This window comes from Eretmochelys imbricata, chromosome 1, assembly GCF_965152235.1.
Source record: "Eretmochelys imbricata isolate rEreImb1 chromosome 1, rEreImb1.hap1, whole genome shotgun sequence".
Lineage (NCBI taxonomy): Eukaryota > Metazoa > Chordata > Testudines > Cheloniidae > Eretmochelys > Eretmochelys imbricata.
In genome coordinates this window covers 256,241,160-256,262,985 of record NC_135572.1, presented here as the reverse complement: position 1 = coordinate 256,262,985, position 21,826 = coordinate 256,241,160, and the positions used below count along the sequence as shown (strand labels likewise).

At 46.6% G+C, this 21,826-nt stretch overlaps 1 protein-coding gene across 1 annotated transcript in view; it reads right to left on the bottom strand.

Moving 5' to 3' along the window:
• Positions 1-16,230, bottom strand: part of DENND2A (DENN domain containing 2A) — a 47,262-nt gene extending 31,032 nt beyond the window's left edge. The window contains exons 1-5 of the mRNA XM_077807529.1: positions 16,139-16,230; positions 13,044-14,264; positions 11,416-11,543; positions 7,817-7,938; positions 3,257-3,454 (exon numbers count right to left, since the gene is read on the bottom strand). Of these exons, the coding sequence (XP_077663655.1) occupies positions 3,257-3,454; positions 7,817-7,938; positions 11,416-11,543; positions 13,044-14,264; positions 16,139-16,224 (1,755 nt within the window). The 5' untranslated portion in view covers positions 16,225-16,230. The remainder of the gene's footprint in view (positions 1-3,256; positions 3,455-7,816; positions 7,939-11,415; positions 11,544-13,043; positions 14,265-16,138) is intronic.
• Between the last annotated feature and the right edge of the window lie 5,596 nt (positions 16,231-21,826).

Sequence of the window (21,826 nt, the reverse complement as noted above, 5' to 3'; positions counted from 1 at the left end):
AATGCTTTAGACACTGTTAAGGTTCCTTCCCTACTCTGAACTCTAAGGTACAGATGTGGGGACCTGCATGAAAGACCCCCTAAGCTTATTCTTACCAGCTTAGGTTAAAAACTTCCCCAAGGTACAAACTTTGCCTTGTCCTTGAACAGTATGCTGCCACCACCAAGCGTTTTAAACAAAGAACAGGGAAAGAGACCACTTGGAGACATCTTCCACCCAAATATCCCCCCAAGCCCTACACTCCCTTTCCTGGGGAAGGCTTGATAATAATCCTCACCAACTGGTACAGGTGAACACAGAACCAAACCCTTGGCTCTTCAGAACAATGAAAAATCAATCAGGTTCTTAAAAGAAGAATTTTAATTAAAGAAAAGGTAAAAGAATCACCTCTGTAAAATCAGGGTGGTAAATACCTTACAGGGTAATCAGATTCGAAACATAGAGAATCCCTCTAGGCAAAACCTTAAGTTACAAAAAGGCACAAAAACAGGAATATACATTCCCTCCAGCACAGCTCATTTTACCAGCCATTAAACAAAACAAAATCTAATGCATTTTCTAGCTAGATTACTTACTAACTTAACAGGAGTTGGAAGGCTTGCATTTCTGATCGGTTCCTGGCAAAAGCATCACACAGACAGACCCAGAACCCTTTGTTTCCCCCCACTCCAGATTTGAAAGTATCTTGTCCTCTCATTGGTCATTTTGGGTCAGGTGCCAGCGAGGTTATCTTAGCTTCTTGACCCTTTACAGGTGAAAGGGTTTTGCCTCTGGCCAGGACGGATTTTATAGCACTGTATACAGAAAGGTGGTTACTCTTCCCTTTATATTTATGACAGATGCTTTATACATTTTCCACATGGGGGGAAATCAGTGCTAACTGAAGCCACTGTTAAAATGAGTAAAAAAAGTCTTTTAGTACAGTCTCTTTTGTAGACTAGTCAGGGCTGTAGATTCACGGGGTCAGCCCATCATCCCTCTTTACACTACAGGCAGAGAATGACCCTCACAGGGCAAATGGGGGTTCCCCTTGTGTAGGGACATCCCCAGATGGTTTGAAGTCAGTATAGCCAGTTCAAGGCCAGGTGGCTCCTGTCAGTCAGTTGGTCCAGTTGGTGTCCTGGGAGTAGAATGAATGGGGCATGATCAGAGCTTGCTGTCATCTAACGCCAGTGGCTCCTAGGGTATATAGAGCACCTGAGGCTGATCTACCTTGGCCCAAAGCATTCCCTGGGTGTGGGATGGCAACTAGGTAGCAGAATGCAACTTACACGCAGGTAGACCGTAAGATCCAGCTCAGAGAGTTTTAAAAAACAATTTCAAACAAATCCCATCCCATCCATCCCAGCGGCACAGCTCAATTATTGACATTTTTAAATATGAAATGGATGCCTAACATGACACAACATATAGTGCAGGTGGGATCTTGGGGGAGGCAAAAGAAGGGGCCACAAGAAGCAGAAATGCTTTATGTTAATAGTTTGGCTTTGTTACTACGCTTGTACATATACACCTATGAGTGACCTTGGAGAACAACCATCGTGTAATCGACAATGATAAAGAGATGCTGGACTTACTGACTTAGTACAAATTTGGTCAGAAATGCTTTAAACAAAAGCCTTTAGGATAGATCATTTATTTCACATCTTGAGCTGTCTGTCCTGGTTCTCATGTTGGTACCAACATCAAGTACATAGTAAATCTTATTCCTGGGCACATAACACTACACTCACCAATAAGTTCACACCCCTTAACTTCCCCATCCATGACACTTGATGTGAACTTGTGTACACACACATGCACATCCTGAAATGTGAATGCTCTCTCTCTCTCTCTCTCTCACACACACACAAGCACGCTAAGCAGGCACATGGGAAAAATCTGCATCTCTTTTTAGGCATGAACACAAACATTGTGAAGACCCAATATGTACAACACAGGCATGCAAAATTAGATTTGTACGGATGAGAAGACATAAATACACACAAGCACACATTTTCCCAAAGGAAAACTGTCTGCTCAGAGACACAGTTACAGCCTAGCACTGCTAACCTTTGCCAGAGCTTTGCTAAGAGCAGGAAAAATAACCATGTTTTGAAAGCATTCAATATGTGATCCACAGCCTCAATTGAATTGAACCCAACTACTCCCTGATCTAAATCTAAAATAGTGTCATGATATGTGAAATCACAGTCAATCTTAAACAGGAAGTGTTATTAAAGAAAACACCAATAACTACAAACAAAGGATTCTACACAGCTTGAGTTCCAGCTTTGTCTCCTTCGTTTATGTGGGATCACACCCCTGCTTGGAACTCTTATAGCACATTGAGACATCTAGCGATTGAATAATATCTTGAAAGAAAATATATATTATCACCAAGTAACAACTATTGGACACATGGCCCTTCATGGGATCCACTGCTCTCCATGTCCTTCACTAAACATGGCTGGAAACCAAAATGTAATCTTTGCAAAAAATTCGTCCATTTTCTATCAACATTTGAATTTAATTAAAAATATCTAGTTGAAATTTTTAATTCTGAATTTTTTTTTTACTTGTTCTATCCCTCACAGTAGTGTGGGACATGTCAGAGAGAAAAAATACATTCTTTAGACCAGTGGCTCTCAACCTTTCCAGACTACTGTACTCCTTTCAGGAATCTGATTTGTCTTGTGTACCTCAAGTTTCATGACACTTAACTACTTGTTTACAAAATCAGACATAAAAATACAAAAGTGTCACACCATACTATTATGGAAAAATTGCTTTCTTTCTAATTTTTACCACATAATTATAAAATAAATCAATTGGAATATAAATATTGTACTTCCATAGTATATAAAGCAGTATAAAGTCATTGTCTGTATGAAATTTTAGTTTGTACTGACTTCACTTGTGCTTTTTATGTACCTGTTGTAAAACTAGACCAATATCTACAGGAATTGATGTACCCCCTGGAAGACCTCTGTGTACCCCCAGGGATACATGTAGTTCTGGTTGAGAGCCTGGTTGAGAACCACTGCTTTAGACCTTGCAGAGATCTTTGGACCCCTTTTCCCATGAGAAAAAGGGTGGGTGGGATGTAAAAATGTTTAGTACTAACTGTGAAAGGTTAATGGAAATCAAGTCATAGCCCAGAACTCTTCCTAAATGTTATGGGCATGACATTGGAAATTGCACAAAAAAATCATCCTTATCAATGTAACAACACATGAGAAGCCAGGATAAGTGGGGAAAAAATCCCTGAAGTTACCTTGGGAATCTTCCTTCTCCTCTTGCCATTCTGAGCATCTCCCAGGGAGAAGAATGTATCATCTGGGCTGCTGGGGGTAGAGGGAGGGCTGATTTTGGAAGGGGACCCAGTACCGTCACGGCTCAGTTTCCGTATGTCCAGCAGTTTGAAACTCCGCCGCTCTGAGTTTTGTCGAAAGAAAATGGGTTTGGAAAGCAACTGGGGAGGGAGACAGAATGGAGGAGAGGAAATAAATTAACACAGCACTCCACCTCATATACTTCGCAAGGAAACATTGTGATAGCACTCATTTCAATTAGGTGAGCTGGAGCACATGGCTAGCACACAGGCAGATGCGGCTTAGCAGATTCTCACAGGCCCAAGAAATTTGCATGGCTGTCACAGTTTCCACAGGACTACCATGCAAGTCAATTAAAGACAATATTTCAGAGGAAGGTGCAAGAAACCCCATCATGGCCAGCAATGGAAGTTAGTTTCTTCCTAACCCCATCAGTAAGTGGTTGGTTAAGTCCAGTGGCAGCCCAGAAGGCTGGTATATTACGGTATCCATGTTCAGATTCTAAATTCCCCAGACCAAAGGAGCTGGGAGTAGTGCCAAAGCAGCACACTCAGGGGGAGGGAGTGCCTCATATATCCTAGGGAGCAGCTCCTGGACTATGCTGGGAGAAGCTCCAGAGAGATAGGGCCATTGTGAAATGACACTTCGGGGGAAGCGTGAAGAGGAGGTAGAGGAGAGAATACAGAGGGAAGTCATGGAGGATTCTCTCCTCATCAGTTATGATCCCTCCACTATTTATAACTTTTCTATTTAGCAAAACTAGAGGAACCTATGTGTGGGTATGAAGGTGCAGCTTACTTTTATGTTGTCAGAGTTGGCCAGTGCCTACAATTTCTCCTGTCGGTATGTCACAGGGTGAGCTTGGACCTTTAAGGGGGTCAAAGTTCAACTCACTCCTGTGATAGCGGGATTTTCAAATGCACTCAGCATTGGCTTGATTCTGTTCCCATTTGAAGTCAATGGGAGTTCTGCCATTGATTCAACAGGCACAGAGTTAGGCCAGTGCTGTTTAGATAACAAGCTAATGGTCCGTCAATTCAAATGGATTTCAAATTCAGCTCTCTGGTTAAATCCGAGCAAGCTGCTTTTCAGTGCAATGACGCTCGGTTACAACTTCTATTGCATTCTCCTTCTTTATAGTACAGCAGCACCCAGAGGACCAGAGCAGGATCAGTTCTTCATTGTGTTGGGTGCTGTACACCCACAGAGACAATCTCTGTCCTGAAGAGCTTACTCGGCCCTCCTCTCCCAGGAATGGAACACCTTCCAGGGAGGGAGGAATCGGGGGCAAGAATGAGCCGTCTCCCTTTTCACGGCTTCCAAGAGGGTGAAGAAGCTTCTCCTTTGGAGACTGGTCTCCACTGCTTCTTCTATCAACCCAATGATTCAATTTATTTATGACGGGTCTTCAGGGTGGGGAGCCTCTCCGACACTCCTAGTCAGTTCTGGGTTGGGGGAATGGGACGGGGCAGGGCACTACCATGATTTGGGTCCAGTAAGGTTCATGCTATAGTTGAAACTATGCTGGCTACCACACAGCGTGTTAAGAGCACATTTCTCCTGACCAACGCTGACAGCAACGTTTTGTGTTAAGGACCATGTAGCAGTATAACTGTGTAATTTCAGCTCCTAGATACTACCTTGACAGGGGCTCCATAGGGATGAAATTCATCCCCATGCAGAGGGCCAGCACAAGGCCTATGCAATAGTTCAGTCCCATTTTGAGAGCTTGAGTGCGACTTAAGAGGTGGATGGGTCCTTGTATGTGCCCTCTGCACAAGCATGAATTCCATCCCAAATACCTGTGATGAAGAGATTAGCTATACATCCACACTGCAGTTTATCTCTGGGGGTTAGGGAGCTGATCAAAAAATGCAGACACATTTTCATAAGAACATTTCATTGCAATTTCACATTTTCTAAAAATCTCAATCACTCTAGAAGCTGGTTGAAAAACAGAAATATTTGGGGGGAAGGGGGGAAAGGTGTCAACATTTTGAAAAAATTTAAATCAGCCCTAATAACAATTTCTGCAGCTTGGATAGCATGGCGAGGCCCATTGGTAAGGAAAATTGAGTTTATACCCCCGCTATCGACATTATTTGTTACTAGTCTGATCCTCTACTGTCACATGGTCTGAGCCTGAGGCAGCCTGGACAGTGTAAGGCAGCATTTCTCAAATGCGGCCACCGCAGCCACCAGGGGCTTTTCTTGCAGCCACGACATCCTCTTGGACAGTGGGGATGGGGCAGCAAGGCAGTGGAGCCTCCCCCAGGGCCACCTGCTGGAGCCACAAATGCCAGAGGAGCAGGCAACCAGTGAGTTCCCCACTTTGCTAGGGCAGTGAGTTTTGACTTCAGCCCTGGGGTGGAGGGCGGCAGGATCCGGTCATAGGTCTTTGGGTTCTGGCTCTGGACTCCGTCCATGCGGCGGAGGTGCCGGCCCTCGGCTCACATACACACACCCTGCATCACCCCTGGCCCCTGCTGCCTCACCGGTCACCCATCCTTCCCCACATCGTTCCTGGACCCTGCTGCCTCCCTCCCCATCCAGGGCTTCTAGCTTGCCAGGGCTGAGTAAGTCTGCTGTGAAAATTGATATTTGGATGTTTGTTAATATCACTTTTCACAACAGACTGACTAGCTAGCTGGGATGCTGTGAAAAATGATATTAACAAACAAACAAATATTACTTTTCACAGCAGCAGACTTACTGGCTATCAAGTCTTTTTTAAAAAGCAACCAAAAAGCCAAACAACAAAAACAAAACAAGAATGTGCAAAGCACCTTATTTGTGTTTCTATTCTGTTTAGATCCAATAAAAAATAGAGACAACTGTACATTATTTTTATGATTGAGTCTGCAAAAAAACCCACCACCCTACATAAATAAATTACAATGATTTGGATGTATATATGTTTATTTGTTTTTCCTAAAGTTAATTAAGTATTTTAGGAAAAATCGTCAGAGCAGCCACCAGCAAGAGTAAAAAATGTGTTGTGAGAACCCCTGGTCTAAGGGTAGAACAAGTAGCAACTGGAAAGACACAGGAGGCAGACAGCCCGGATGCCCTTCGCTGGATCACAAGCGTAAAGAAAGGGGCTCAGACAATATATTTACCTCCTCCTCTGGTCTCATTGCTAAAGAGAAAGACAGCGCCAGACTGAGAGTTGCGGCGCTTGCATGAGATGGGGGAGTCCCCAAGAAAGTAGGACCTCAAGGGTGCACTTGTTAAGGCTGTCTTACCTAGCAAGGAATTTTAGTAAGCGCCTCCCAGTGAAACCACAGGGAGCTGGTTGCTACCTTTAACCAAACTTATCAACAGAAATCCAACAGGACCTTCCTAATGGATGGGGCAATAGATGCTTCACTTCACAATTCTTAACAGCTGCAAAAATGGATTACATATTGCCCATGGATACCGATCAGATTGCTGGGCCTTGACTGGTGGAGCATTCCAGTGCCACTTTAAAGAGGAGGAGGCTACCTTACACTGCAGCAGTAAATGGCCTTTCCCTGTATTTAAATATTGTGAGTAAATATAGCACTCACAAAATTGTGGGACTAAAAGTGCAGGGCTGAGCAAAATACAAAGCAGCCCAGTATGGGTAAAACTTCCTCCTCGTAGCTCTGCCAATGGTCCTCAACTCTAAACCGGAACCCCACCCTGCTCTCCAGTTCTGGGGTTCCTCTAGACTGAAACGGTGACTGCCATCTGGTGTGGATCCTGTGTAGCCATGGGCCCAAACCAACACCCCAAATGCAAACACCCCTGAATCTCAGGAGAATTCAGTCCTGGATCCAAATTTTGCAACAGAGGTCTATAATCAGTTCTGTGCTGGACACGTGTAGAGACTAGATCAGAGCACACCTCTTTTTCCCTTGGAATCTAGTAAAAATCTGACTCCAGGTTTCCAGAGGTGAAAGGCCAACACGAGCCCACTGCACTACCACAGCCCTTCGCATGTCTGTCCATATATGAGTTACCATCTTGGTTCAGCTCAAACAGCTGCTCTTCCTTTTGTGATCTGTTTGCTCTCCCCAAAACTGCTTGCATGATGGGGAGGCTTCACTGGGAACACATATTTACAGAGCAAATGGATCAAAACAGGATTTTGTCCAAAACAAAACATGATGTCTAGTATCACACCCTTCTCGCATAAAATCTTAATGTAGCCCTGACAATTACAAACTCTTACATCTTATGACGGATTATTGAGCGAGTTCCAGATGCATGCTCCTGATATTCTGTTTAGGAGTTAACCCCAATATGAGAAAAATGAAAACAAGAAACTGTACCAAAGGGTGAACATGGGAATTCTTGTGCCCGTGGCTCTCTATTCTCGCTATTGCACCTCCCCTCAACGGTAGCTAAAACCTAAAAGGTGAAATCCTGGCCCCATTAAAATCAATAGTAAAACTTCACTGGCCTCAATGAGAGGAGGATTTCACCCAAAGCCTTTTGGGAACTGGACACAAGTCATGCTGGTTGAACTAGGATACCTTCGTGGGTGTGCCAGGTACAGAGGAGGTGGGGGATGCTGGGAAAGTCAGGACACATTTCTTCCCCAGGCAGCGGCTGTTCAACTCAATGTCTTCATAGGGGTTTTCCTTCGATGGCGGATCTGCAGCAAAGAGCCACACGTTAAAGGTAAGAAATGCAGAAAATCCTGGAGGAGTCCCACAAAATCTCTGCTGGGATCCTGTGGCTTTCTTTCTCCCACCCCCCACATCTGGTGGTTAAAAAAAAAAAACTGTTCTCAAAAGTTCTTGCCATCCTTTCCCTCTCTCCAGCTCTGGGAGTCCAGCTGCTTACTGGATTGCATCCAAATCCTGACGAGGATGTGTCCAACCATAGAATTATGTCACAGAAGTTAGAGATGGAAAAGACCCATTAAGTCCTCCAGTCCATTTCCCTGTCAATGGAGAAGTCATAAGGTTTTCATACACCATGGCCCTTAATATCCTTTGTCTTCATTCTTCTGATTCCCAGTTCTCTCTGAATTAAAGGTCTGTGTTCCATCTAAGTCCCACGTAAGCCTTCCAAATATCGTTTAAGTGGGTTTAAGTGGTGCATAAGCCTCATGCTGCTAATTTGGGGTGCCTTGATTTGTAGGTGCCCACCTTGAGACAGCTAGTGCCTCATTTTTCAGAAATGCTGAGCACCCACAACTCCAGGTAACTTGAAAGCGAGCTGAAGATACTCAGCGCCTCTGAGAGAACAGGCCTTCGGTGTCTCAGTCTGGGTACTTAAAATCAGTGATGGAAAATGTAGGCCCAAGTGTCTGAATGGGCCGGCAATTTATTATGAGCCTTCCCTTTCCTTGTGCATCCCGTCATGGCACCACAACGGAGAGCCATTAGTTCAAAGCAGCCTTCTTTCTCGCATTCTTGTACACACCCAGCTGAGAATGAAAATAGGAGGTCAGTAATGCTGGGGCAGGCACTGCAGCTTAGCTTTGGAGCCTGTATATGGTTCATGCATCCGATGAAGTGAGCTGTAGCCCACGAAAGCTCATGCTCAGATAAATTGGTTAGTCTCTAAGGTGCCACAAGTCCTCCTTTTCTTTTTTTGTACATGGTTTGTATTTCCTGTTTGGCTGCGCAACAGCCTGCCCTGCCAGAGGTCAATGGGGAGGGGGGAACGCAGCTGAAGTCATCAGACAAGGACGCAACACCACAAGACCTTTTCAACCTCTTCTCCTATGATGCTCCATGAGTCTATGAGTGACCCACTGTCTGGACTCACCAAGGTGAGGGAGGTAAAAGTACTCTTGTCTGCCAAAGAGAGCTGCATGCAAATGTTCTAGAACCACACACTGCCCCGGAACTAGAGAACTTATTTTAGGTGTAGGTTTTTCAAGGATGTGAATTATTCCAATTCTAATTATCGGATCAGTATTTAACACACTGGAGAGACAGGAGCAGTGAGAATTAGCACTCAGGACAAGGGGACACTGCAGCTCTCCTCCTGCTGCCAGCGCTGTTTGCAGAAACTTTGGCACTGTGTCTGCTCTGAATTGGTCTGGGAGGCAGCCAGGTTTCCCCCACTGCTACCTGCAAACCCTGCCTCTTGTCCATCCTACACTGAATTCCAGTGCTTTGCATAAACAATGCTGAGCAAGACAGGAGAGCCATGGTGGGAGACAATCTTAAGTATGCCTCCCAGCCTGGCTAGACAGACACGCATTAGCTCTGCTCGAGCTAGCATGCTAAAAATAGCAGTGTGGACATTGTGGCAAGAGCTAGTCACCTGAGCTCAGACCTAGAAGGCCCAGAGGGCTTGTGCTCATGCAGCTAGCCTATGCCACCACTCACATTGCTATTATTAGTGCACTAGCGGGGGTCTGTTTATCCACGCTGGGAGACATATAGAAAAGGGGAAGTTCTAATCCTGACAGCTCCAGTGTGTGTGTGTGTGTGTGTCTGTGTGTATGTGTGTGCTCTGTTTCGTACATATTATCATCCGTGGGTCATCACTAGCACCCTGCGGCAGAATGACAGACTGAATCATTCCAAACACCCCGCTCACCATGCACAGCTAGAGCTGTGTATCCTTTATAACATCTCCCAGTCTGTGCTTTTATGAAATATAAAATTGTAGCTTTCCTGGAGCCATCCCCGTCAGCCCTCTCCTCCTCCAGATTCCATGGCAACCGCACCAGGACTGCAAGGTCAATTAAAGATCATTTACTCCAGACAAAGCCCGGCAGAGCCTAAGCACACAGAAAGCAAACAAAAACCCAAGTGTGTCCCACTTGCCAACTATTATCCTTCCCGCTATCCTTTTCAATCAAAAGGTAGAGAGAACAGGAATTTCAGCATGACATCGGAGTTCTTTGCCACCTTGGGGAGAGAGGCGTGGCTGTTTAGGAATGGAGGGATTTGCCAGTGCTTTAACCCTGGAATGTGATCCCTGTTATTCCAGCTGGAAGGGTCATACTTACATAGTGGCTTTGACCAGCAGCTGTTAGGGCATCCCCTGTCCTTTGGCCCCAAAGGGGAAAGAGGGCACATAAGGGCCCCCTAACTCTTGCAAAAGAGGCAGGCAGCTTTAAAATTTACAACTAATGCCAATCTCTTCTGATTGGGGGAAGGACAGGGCATCTCCACCTTGTCTGTAACTAGGGTGACCAGACAGCAAAGGTGAAAAATCAATCGGGACAGGGGGTGGGGGGTAATAGGAGCCTATATAAGAAAAAGACCCCAAAATTGGCACTGTCCCTATAAAATCAGGACATCTGTAGCAAACCCCCAGGGGATGTGTAACCTTTGCGAGACCTCTCTAACCAAACACCATGAGAGTTTGCTAGGATCAAAATGGCAATGCCCTGCTGGTTCCTGTGGCTCTCTCCCACCCCAAACAACGTGACCCACCTCTGTAGGATACAACAGCACTGATTTCCTTCCTCTCCAGCTAAACTCTGCCAAGAGGTTCATTTAACTCTAGCTCTGCGACAGCTAGACTCAGAGCTCTTCAGCACATGGGATGTGTTCTGCTCTATGTTCTGGAAAACACTGTGTATGTAAGCGTAGGATAATAAGTTAACATTCCTGGGAATAAAGAAAAGGAGTACTTGTGGCACCTTAGAGACTAACAAATTTATCTGAGCATAAGATTTCGTGAGCTACAGCTCACTTCATCGGATGCATTCAGTAGAATGCATCCGATGAAGTGAGCTGTAGCTCAGGAAAGCTTATGCTCAGATAAATTTGTTAGTCTCTAAGGTGCCACAAGAACTTCTGTTCTTTTTGCGAATACAGACTAACATGGCCGCTACTCTGATTCCTGGGAATGGAGCTGATGGAATCTCAGCCATCCCCAGGCACCTGCACTAACACTGAAGGGTGGAATAAATCACGGTGCCACAAACACGAACCCAGGGATTGTGGGACCCAATTTTTTAATTTCATGGCCACCCGTTCACACAATATTTTTCTTCCTGCTGGCTGATATTTTGTGTGTGATGCACCTCAGTATGCTCTTGCCTAATAAATACACTCTTCTAGGTGAGCCCTTGGACTGTGACACGTTTTCATCGATGGTCCCCAAGTCTTTTTAGTTGTCCAACCCCTCCCCATCCCCCTCTTGAAGCGCCTACCCAGAATATCTTCATAGACGTTTTCCTCAGATAAAGTGCGTGTGAGGGCCAGCTTGGTCTGAGCGTACCAATCCACCCGGCCATTCTCGGACGACGACTGCAGCAAGTCTTCAAACTCATAGGACTTCCTGTGCCATTCGGGGCGGGGGAGGAAGAGGAGGGGGAGAAATCGGATGGAGAGTGATGGAGATAAACAGACTGTACAAGTCCAATAATTCAATATCGTTCACTAGCCTCCAGCAAGTCACTCAGTCAGCAACATGAGCTACAGCGGAGCCAGTGCCTCACAGATCCATCCCGTACAACGTATAAAGCAATGTCGACATGACAATCAGTTTTTACCAGACTGGGGCTGGTCAGCAAATGTCAGGGTTGCAATGGTTCATTTACTGTATAATGATTCTAACACACGCTGAAGATGTAAAAGACTGTGGGCCACAGTCTGCAATGCCGAGGGCATGTTTACAGGGCAATCTGAGGCCTGCCTGCATCACAGGTAGACATACCTGCGTTAGCACAGCTAAAAATAGCAGTGTAGCTGGAGCAGCACAGTCTTCAGGGTGGACTGTCCAAGCCCGCCGCGGACCCCGGGTACCGACTCGCCCTGCTAGCTCGCCCTAAGCCCGTGTCGCCCCAGCCACACTAGCGCAGGTAAGTTAGTGTGGACATGGCTACCTGTGCTGCAGTCACGCCTCCGACTGCGGTCTAGATATACCCTAAGTCGTGTCTTCCTCCACAAGCTGTCCCACTGATCACTACTCAACATGAGTAAGAGTTGTCAGAAATCAGGCCTCCTATGAGTGGTGCAGGAGAGCAATACGCTACCTTGAATGAGAAGGGAAAGCAGTGGAGCATCCTAGTCAGCCGAGCACAGAGAGGTGTAAAGTCTCTCCCAGTCCAAATGAAGTCAGGAATTTTTATTTTTACGGTAGCTCCACTGCAGAGGATAGGCTCAAAAAGGACCGTACATTTATAAGTCAGGTTCCCCCTCACACCCCCACTCAAATATTTGGATTTACAAAAGGGGATGGGGTGAGGAACCACCTCCAGCAAAACCTGAGTAAACAAGGAACAGACTTGAGCAGAAAGGGCAGCTCTACTCTGAAAAGTGACAGGGTAAAAATGGCATTGCAAGGTCCCCTCCCTTACCATCTCTCAGGGGTTTCTGATCAGCTGTGCTCATTCTGCAAGCAAAAAAGGTTGTTTTGTTTTGTCTTTAAACTGGCAACATCATGAACTCGTCCTGGGATTGGAGAGTCAAGCTGGAATCATTCATTCTCACTCACTGTTACTATCATAGGATCTCCATGTCAAAGTCATTACACCTGTGGACACCTATTGGCCTTCAGTGTTTGCACAGGTGTAACAGAGCAGAATATATCCTGCAGGCTCGTGATCACTGACATTGCTGAGACGGAAAGAACACTGCTGCACTTTCAGAGCCCAGCGTGAATTTAGGGAGCAGATAGTCAGAAAGACATCCTTTTACTTACAAGGTTGAGACCCAATAAACATAGACCCCGATGATGCCACTTTTGTGGAGGCCCTTTTTAGAAGCAGAACTGTACACCACCAGCAAATTAATCAATAACTCCTGTACCAGCATTAGAATAGTAAATTGAGAATACCTGTGGTCAGCATTATTCTTATGTTTCCCATTCCATAGTCTTCTGCTAACAGCTGATGGGGGAGGAGAAGAAGGGAGAGGAGGAGGAGGTATAGATGGCAGAGGGGGCAAGTTTCTCTTATTTCTAGCTGCCGGAATCCATCCCTCTTCTCCCTCGTGTTTGAAAGTCCGCCTGGGCTTTGGAAGTGGGTTGATGAAGGGTTTCTTCTCCGGTATCCCTGGTTCTGTGTACACATTCTCTATGCTGTGATCCTTGCATTTCACTTGAGATGCTTTTACCTCTTCCAGAGTCCCAAAAATGGGCTCACAGATTTCTGAGTCTAAGCTGAGGAGCCTCTTATTGAGTTCAGAGCCACATACACCTTCCTGGTCCTCTGGGAAGGTTTGTCCCTCATCTGCCTTCTCCTGCAGACAGTGTGGGGAATAATAAGTACCTGGCATCTGTGGCTGCAATTCTGCTGATCCTTCCTTCAAGGCCTGCTCCAGTTTCTTGACCTGAGTCAGTACTGAAAGGTTCTCTTTCTGGACCTCCCACTTACCACCTTTCACCTCCTTGCATTTTCCAACACTGGAATCAACCTCCTCTTCCTTCTCCTGCATTTCCACTTTCCTCTCTGTTCCCTGCCCCATGCCCTTTGAAGTGCCCACTCTCCTTTCATTCTCTTTGCCTGTCCCTTTGCATTCCAACTCCCAGGTTATAAGCCTCTTGGTGTCCACTTTCCTAGGCCCCAAAACTTCCCCACTCATCTTCTCCACCACACATGGCATCTTGTGCTCCTCTTTAACTCCTTGCTCTTCCTCCTTCTGACTGACCAGAGGAGAAGGCGTTTCCTTTTTCCCTTCCCATTCAGAAATCTTGTCCTTGATACTGAAGGGCTTATTCCTCAAACTGACTTTCCCAGCTGACTGTAAATTCTGAGTGCCCCCTATCTGCCTCCTTATGATTTTGCTGCTCTCCTCGACATTAAGATCCACAGCTGGGTCACTGATAATCATTTTGGGACTCAGCATGTTCTGCTGAAAGCAGTCTAGCCTTGGATCCAGCATCAAGTTCTCCAGTGATTTCAATGGGCTTTTCACCACAGAAGAAACGTGTTCAGCTTTAGGTCCTAGACTCAGAGTGAAACTTGCACCTTCAGAATAATTTTCACTTGAAGACCCAAACCAAAGTCTTTCTAATTCCTTCACAGTGTTTGTATTATTTTTACTTGCAAGCTTGACCCTATACAGCAAAGACAAAAGAGAAGAAAAATTCACTTTTCCTGATCATTTGGTCATCAGTACACCAGCTCCATACGCTCTATTGAAGCAAGTGAGGTTAGCAGGGATGCCCAAAGATGGGGGCTGCTGAAGAGCATTCTCAGGAGAGGATCCTGGATTCTGGAATGCACTCCGTCTCTCTCTTGCTATGACAAAGTCCAATTTGATGCAAGACCTGTCTATTATTCCAGGCTTTCTCTGAGGGAGTGGAATGGGGTGAGAGTGGGTGGGATTATAGTTTTTGAAAATTAGGAGTGTTCATACTGAGAACAGGTCAATTTGTATTTTTGTATGCATTTAAAATAGAATAGTATGGTTTTTTACTTAGTGCATAAGACAGGTGCATCAAAATAAAAGTCAAAATGGACTCTGGTTTACTTAAGATTTAGTAGGTAGCGCATGATTGTCAAACAGATGTGTAGACTTGGGACACAGTAGGTATTCCTCTAAAGTCTACCCAGTAACTCCTTTCTAAATAGATTATTTGGCTTAATCATCAAGACAAGGCATAACAAGTTCCAGTTGCTGGCAGCTGAAGTTACCAAAATTCAAACTAGAAATAAAAGGAGGGAAATTAACCAATGCAAATGATTTTCAAGGGACGTGGTAAATACGTCATTTGGAGTCTTTAAATCAAGGCTGGATGTTGTGCTAAAATATAAGAGCTAGTTCAACCAGAAGGTATTGAGCTAGATGAAGGAGCCACTGGATGAAATTCTATGGCTTGTGCTACACAGGCAGTCAGGCTAGATGATCACAGCAGCCCCTTCTTGCCTGGAGATCTATGAAACAGAAGAAAGAACCTCACCCATAGTGATCCTCTCCTCCAATAATTTCACCTTCCAAGTTTTTCCAGAGCGTCCATTAACAAAATAACATTGCACTTTCATGTTTATTATTATTATTCATCAGTTGCACAGCTGTAACATCTAGGGGACCGACAAAGGGATTAGGCTCCCATTGTACAGACACACAACACACAGAGAGTTCCTGCCCCACAGAGCACACCACCTAAACGAAACTTGTCATGGCAAGGGATAAAAAACAATTAATTACATGACACCTGGCTGCATCAAACAAACATGTACTTCACCCAGCACCTGTTACCCAAGGATCTCAAAGTGCTTTTATCAACATCCATGAAGCCCCAGCTGGGAAGACATTTACATTTATAACATAATCTTTTCAAACCCAAAGCTCTTTGCAAAACAATAAGGGTTTGTCTATGCTAGAAAGATGGCACTAGTGTAAGCAGATCAATTTTAAAAGTATTTAGCTACAGAAGTGCGACCCCCTCCTATTAAACCAACATAGATGCACTTACCCCAGTTTAGTTTAATTCTATAAACTCCTGGATTCATGTAAATGGGGTGAAGTGCTGGTAGTGCAGTGAGCATGTAAGCAAACCTGGCAGCCACTATGCGCCCAGCCAGAGCTAACACCCAGACTCGGACATTGGCATCTGCGGTTACCGAAGGGAAGGGAGATACTAACCAGGATAGCATTGTCCCCAAGTCTCATGCTCCTGTAACTTCTGCCTATTTCAGTGGGAGCAGAGACTTTCGTGTAACCTTTTGGACAAAGGATGACACCTCTAATGGGGTGGACCCCCACCCCATGTCTACTAGTGCACTGTGGTATCATCACATGTTATTAGACTTCCATCAGGATGTGGGATTTAAACGTACAACCTGATGGCCTAGAGACACCGGCTGAGGCATATTGACGCTAGAGGCATGTTTTAGGCTATGAGAGAGAGCACCAATGGAAAGTAATGACTCCCTCTCCACTCCCTGCCCTTGGGAAAAAGAAAAACAAGAATTTAGGACTTTTCACCTCTCAATGGAGTTGCAGACACCGTTTTCAGACTTGCTGCTCACGTCGGCTGCCTTGCTAGCTGTCATTGTGTCAGCACCTGGCATGGCGACAGGTCACCTGGGGGAAGTCAAAGCAACACTTCAATGATCAGAGGTACTGTATTGTGACAGACTGACAATAGCCTGTAGTATCCTGACCAAAGCTTATGGAATGAAGATAAACTTTACTGAATTAAGCTAAATCTGATTGAATCAGGGTTAGTACTTTGCGGGTTCCATTGTATTAAAATGCAATTGTGTATGTGTTATGGGGCACTGTACGAACCGTCTCTAGGAAAAGGGGGATGCTAATGTACTGCCTCTGTTATCAGCCCTTTGAAGTGCCCCTCCCCCCCACGCAGAGATGTGCATATACTAGTTCAAATGGGATTCTCCAGTGACCAACAGTCAAAGCAAGGGGCTTTGGATAAATAGTCTAGTTTTAAAATGACTCAGAGCCTTCTTCCTCGTCCAGCAGATAGTCAGGACTCTGGTGCATGGAGGCCCCAATCTTTATGGTGGGGTTGGAAGGACGGGGCCTACTGAGACCCCATAAAACTGGGTACTTGTACAGTACCTCCTCACTTAACTTTATAGTTATGTTCCTGAAAAATGCGACTTTAAGCCAAATGATGTTAAGCAAATCCAATTTCCCCATAAGAATTAATGTAAATGGGAGGGGTTAGGTTCCAGGGAAACTTTTGCACTAGACAAAAGACTATATTATATATATATATATACACACACACACACAATATAAGCTTTAAACAAACAATTTAATACTGGTACACAGCGATGAGGATTGTGAAGCTTGGTTGAGGTGGTGAAGTCAGAGGGTGGGATATTTCCCAGGGACTGCCTTACTGCTAAATGATGAACTAGCAATTGGCTGAGCCCTCAAGGGTTAACTCATTGTTAATGTACCCTCACACTCTACAAGGCAGCACGAATGGAGGGAGGGGAGACAGCACGGCAGACAGAGCCAGAGACACACACCGTGTGTCTGAGAGACAGAGATGTGCACTGCTCCTTTAAGTACTCTGACCCCACTCTAAGTACATTGCCTTTTTAAGTAGATCAGCAAGCTGAGATGGCAGCTGCTTCCAGGAAGCTCCCTCTGTCCTGAGCCCTGTCGTGTGTCTCCCCCCTCCCTGCAACCGCTCTACGGAAATGGGGTAAGCGGGGTGTAGGACCAGGGGGGAGGGGGATGCCCTGACATTAGCTCCCTTCTTCCCTCCCCCCGCACAGGAGACTCCCAGGAGCAGCTCCAAGGCAGAGGGCAGGAGCAGCACATGGCAGTGGGGGGAGGGACAGCTGAACTGCTGGCAACTGATAGCCTGCTGGACGACTGCTGCACAGGGAACTTAGGGGAACGGGGAGCTGATGGGGGGGCTGCTGGTCCACCCTGGTTCCAAGCCCCCACCAGCTTGCTGCAACGGGCTGCTCTTCCTGCAAGCAGTGGACAAAGCAGGTGGCTGCCAAACGACATTATGAGGGAGCATTGCGCCACTTTAAACGAGCATGTTCTCTAATTGATCAGCCAGGTAACAATGAAACAACGTTAACCGGGACGACTTTAAGTGAGGAGTTACTGTACCGAGCTGAAGCTGTAATGAACTTGTGACTACAAAGGAAACTCCTCGGGTAGCATATAGAAGGACTGCTCCTGTCAGAGCCCTTGTTAGGATAATGTCTGGTACGTTTATTGACACGCGGGTAGGTTTGTCTATTGTTTTAAACACATTTTCTCGACAGTGCTTTTACCATAATAATAATACAGGCTCTCATAAGAAGAGCTGTGTGGTACCTATAACTATGGGCAGTCACGCTGTTAACTGTCTCCAAAGAGAAAGCAAGCAGGTATGCTAGGGCAGCTTGTCTGAGCTGGGAATACCACAGTGACGGCAGGGAACTGTTCAGCCTGCAAATACCCCAGTCAGACAGGGCAGAGATACAGGTCTCCATCCAAAAAGGCAACTGCTGGGGAGCTGGAGGCCTGAGAGTGGGTGCCTTGGCTGGACTCCTGAGGGGGAACACAGGTGCCGTTGCCCTGAACTGTGACAGGTAACACTGTCTGTTCCAACATGACAAACTTCCCCTGGCCCTCCTCTCTCCAAGCACACACACAAAACCTGCCCCTGAAAATCCAGTAGGATAATAGCAGCAAGTCACTTCATCTCTCTGCCTCCATTTCCCCTTCTGTAAAATGGTGATGATCATTTTAATCCACCTACCTCCCAAGAGTGCTGTGAGAATTAGGTAGTCTTTGGGGCCTGGGCTGTCTATTACTCTGTGTTTGTACAGTGCTGAGCACAGTGGGACTTCTGTCTCAACTGGTCCCATAGGCACTGCCATAATAAACATGATTAGTAATAATAACTAGTCAATGGCTGTACAGTGATTTGAACAGGCAAGACACTACATAAAAGCTAAACATTATTGTTCTAACACTTGGGTATCTGTCTTCTCTCAGGAGACAGTTAAAAATGGCTTTAAAAATAATCTGTCTGATCCAGAGAATTAACAGCCCCATGGTTTATGAAGCCACTGAATCGGCAGCTTTCTTGGACTGGTACCCAACTGAGACCCAGGTTTATTGATTAAACTACTGTAGGCCCCATGGTCACTTTGTTCAGGTTCCTGCTCACCTGGTGTATTCTCACTCTAGTGGGTCATTATAGAGTGTTACTGATCTCCCTTGGGAATTTAAGGGGGAAAATTCATCCCTGAGCTATATGCACTGAAATCAAGGGTGTCAGGGTGAAATGCATCCCTGGCCTAAGGTCTTTAAATGGCAGAAGTTGTTTTGGTCACTGCCCACTATTCTTTGCATGGTGATTTCTATTCTTTGTGGGGTAGGGGTGTCAATCTATCCTCTTGTAGCACCCTTGCAACACAGTCAGTGCAACAGATGTTCTCCTTTTTGTCTTGTCCTGAAAACCAACTCTGGCTCTTTAAGAGCCCAACCACCCCACAAGGCAGTGTCAGGACTTCTCAGGAGGGCATTATCTGTAGCCACTGAAAAGCATTTCAATGACAGGAAGGAGTTCATTGTCTCTTACACAATACTTTGAAACCCTGAAAGCCTCTGGAGTCTATCCACTTGGCTGGTCTATCAGATGCTCGCCTGCCACGGCTGGAGTTTGGCAGCAAGACCAATCGCATCAGTAAAGTTAGTAGTTCCTAGGACTTTTGCAAGAGAATGAACATATACAAAGTATTTCTCATTTCCATGGTCTACATACTTTTAAAGAAAAGAGAGAGAGAGAAATAGAAATAATTCAGTCTTGTTCTTTTCTGAGTTTTCTTTCCCTGCTCTCACCCCACCCAGGCAAAATTCTGTAAGACAGAGTGAACTCTGGATCATCTCAATGAGTCCAGGTTCAGGGTTACTCATTACAAACCGTGTCCTCTCTTTCCAAGGCAATAAGCCCCAGGGCTTCTCTTCCTCATTCGTAGCTGGAACAACATCCAATTCATTTCTAATGACAGAGCAACCTTGCAAAATTTTCAGGAAAATTGACCAGCCCAAGGAGCAAAATCTATTCACCCACTCATTAGGGGATATGTTTAAGGATAACGAAAAACTAAATCTCATTCATTCTTCTGTCCACAGAATGACTCACTCAGGCAAGTGGGTGAGTAGATTTCTGCAAAGCTGTAACAGAGATTATTCTGCACTTAGATAGTAAGTTCACTGGGGCAGGGACCATCTCTTTGTGCTGTGTTTGTACAGCACCTAGCACAATGGGGTCCTAGTCTATGACTGGCGCTCTTAGGAGCTACCACATTATGAATAATAATACAGGCTGGGGTATATATAACCACTTCATTCAATCACCATCCGGAGCCTCTTTTGTCTCCATTCCCGCAGCCCACCCTGCCCACCTAAACTAGGAAGGGGAATCCGGCCTGACAGATGCTGTGGGTCTAGCCTGTGTAGGGGTCAGGAAGGAATTTTTTCTCCCATGGGCCAATTGGCAGAGGACCAGGGAGTTTTTTGCCTTCCTTGCAGCATCTACAAGGTGTTTAGTACCTAACGGAGGTACTGGGATGGTGCTGCTTACTTGTTACAACATGCAGCTGGTTTCCAGTGAGGTTAAAAGAATAAAATGAATGGTTCCCAGAGGTGAAAGACCTGGGATTTTGGTGATTGGCCTTGGGCTCATATGATAGGATGAAACCTTGTGGTCTTTGTGGGCCACGGTCAGACCTTGTGGCCCTCGTGGGCTGAGGTCCCCACCCTCCTGCACCCTCTGTCCCCCTCGGGGGGAGGCGAGTGCTAGGACTCACAGAGAACGGAGTCCTGGGGGGTAGGCTGAGGAGAAACACCCCGCATTATGGATTATATGGTAAAGAGCTCTGTAACCCTGGCGCCGGTTACGGGTTATATGGTAAGGAGCCCTGTAATCCCCGCACTGGAACCAGTTAAATGCCTGATATAGGTGAGTAGTGGTGATGGGCAGGTTGTGGCTCTCCCCTACATTCAAGTTTAATAAAAGTTGCAGCCTGCCACTTAATTCCATGCATGTTTCTGTCCTTGCTTTGCCGCTGTGTCCATCAGCTAGCATTCAGATGTGGGCAGATGGGCAGTAGCGGTCAACATGGGCGGTAGTGGTCAACATGGGTCATACGTCTGATCCAAGCACACTGCTAAACTAGCCACCGTGGGAGGTGGGAGGAGAGGCTGAAGAAGAAATGGATCATCACTGGCGGTGGGAAGGAGGAGGGTGCAGACCTGTTCAGCCTCCCAGTAAAGCCAGGAGAGACTCCTGTTCGTAGCTGCTTTCTGCACTGCTCCTGCTTAGGAGCTGAGGGACACTAGTCTGTGACCATGTGAGCGGGGCTGCTCTAGGCAGGAGGGTTCACTTCTAGCCACAGAGATAGAGCTGAGAGTATAATGCCCCATGCATATTTGGGACTTGAACCTGTGGCTAGAGCAGCACATCGCTCCCTGGCCACACGGGCCTGTAGCAGGGAGTGGAAAATAACGGGGGCGGGGAGGCAGAGGGTAGGCAGAGGTAGGCACCCAGGCAGTGGTGCTGGAACAGGGCGGGGCAGGAGCCCATGGCCCTCCCACATTTCACCAGGGCGGACCCTTCCCCTCCTCTTTCACCCGGCCAGGCCAGCATGGAGCCCAGCCAGGGAGCCCAGCCAGTTGTGGGAGACACACGTGTGGACCCTCCACCTGCCTGCGGTGCGGGGAGCTCTGGGAAGCCCCAGGCCCGTGTCCCCAACCCCAGGCTCCCCACATGGCCCAAGGCCGGTGGAGGGTCCACGACTGAACGCTGGCTCACCACAGCTGCCCATGCGGCTCCTCCCCACCCGCCTTCAGCCAGGGGGTGGGGGGGACATAGAGTTGCAGCCTGGCCATGGTAAGAGCTGCGTGGGCAGCTGCAGCATGGCCCCTCCACTAGGGTTGCCAACTTTCTACCCGCACAAAACCGAACACCCTTGCCTGGCCCCTTCCCCACCCGTCCTCAGAAGCCCCACCCCCACTCACTCCATCCCGCCTCCCTCTGTTGCTTGCTCTCCCCATCCTCACTTACTCTCTCATTTTCACCGGGCTGGCTCAGGGGTTGGGGTAGGGGAGGGGGGAGGCCTCTGTCTGGGGGTGCAGGCTCCAGGGTAGGGCCAGGGATGAGGGATTTGGGGTACAGGAGGGGGC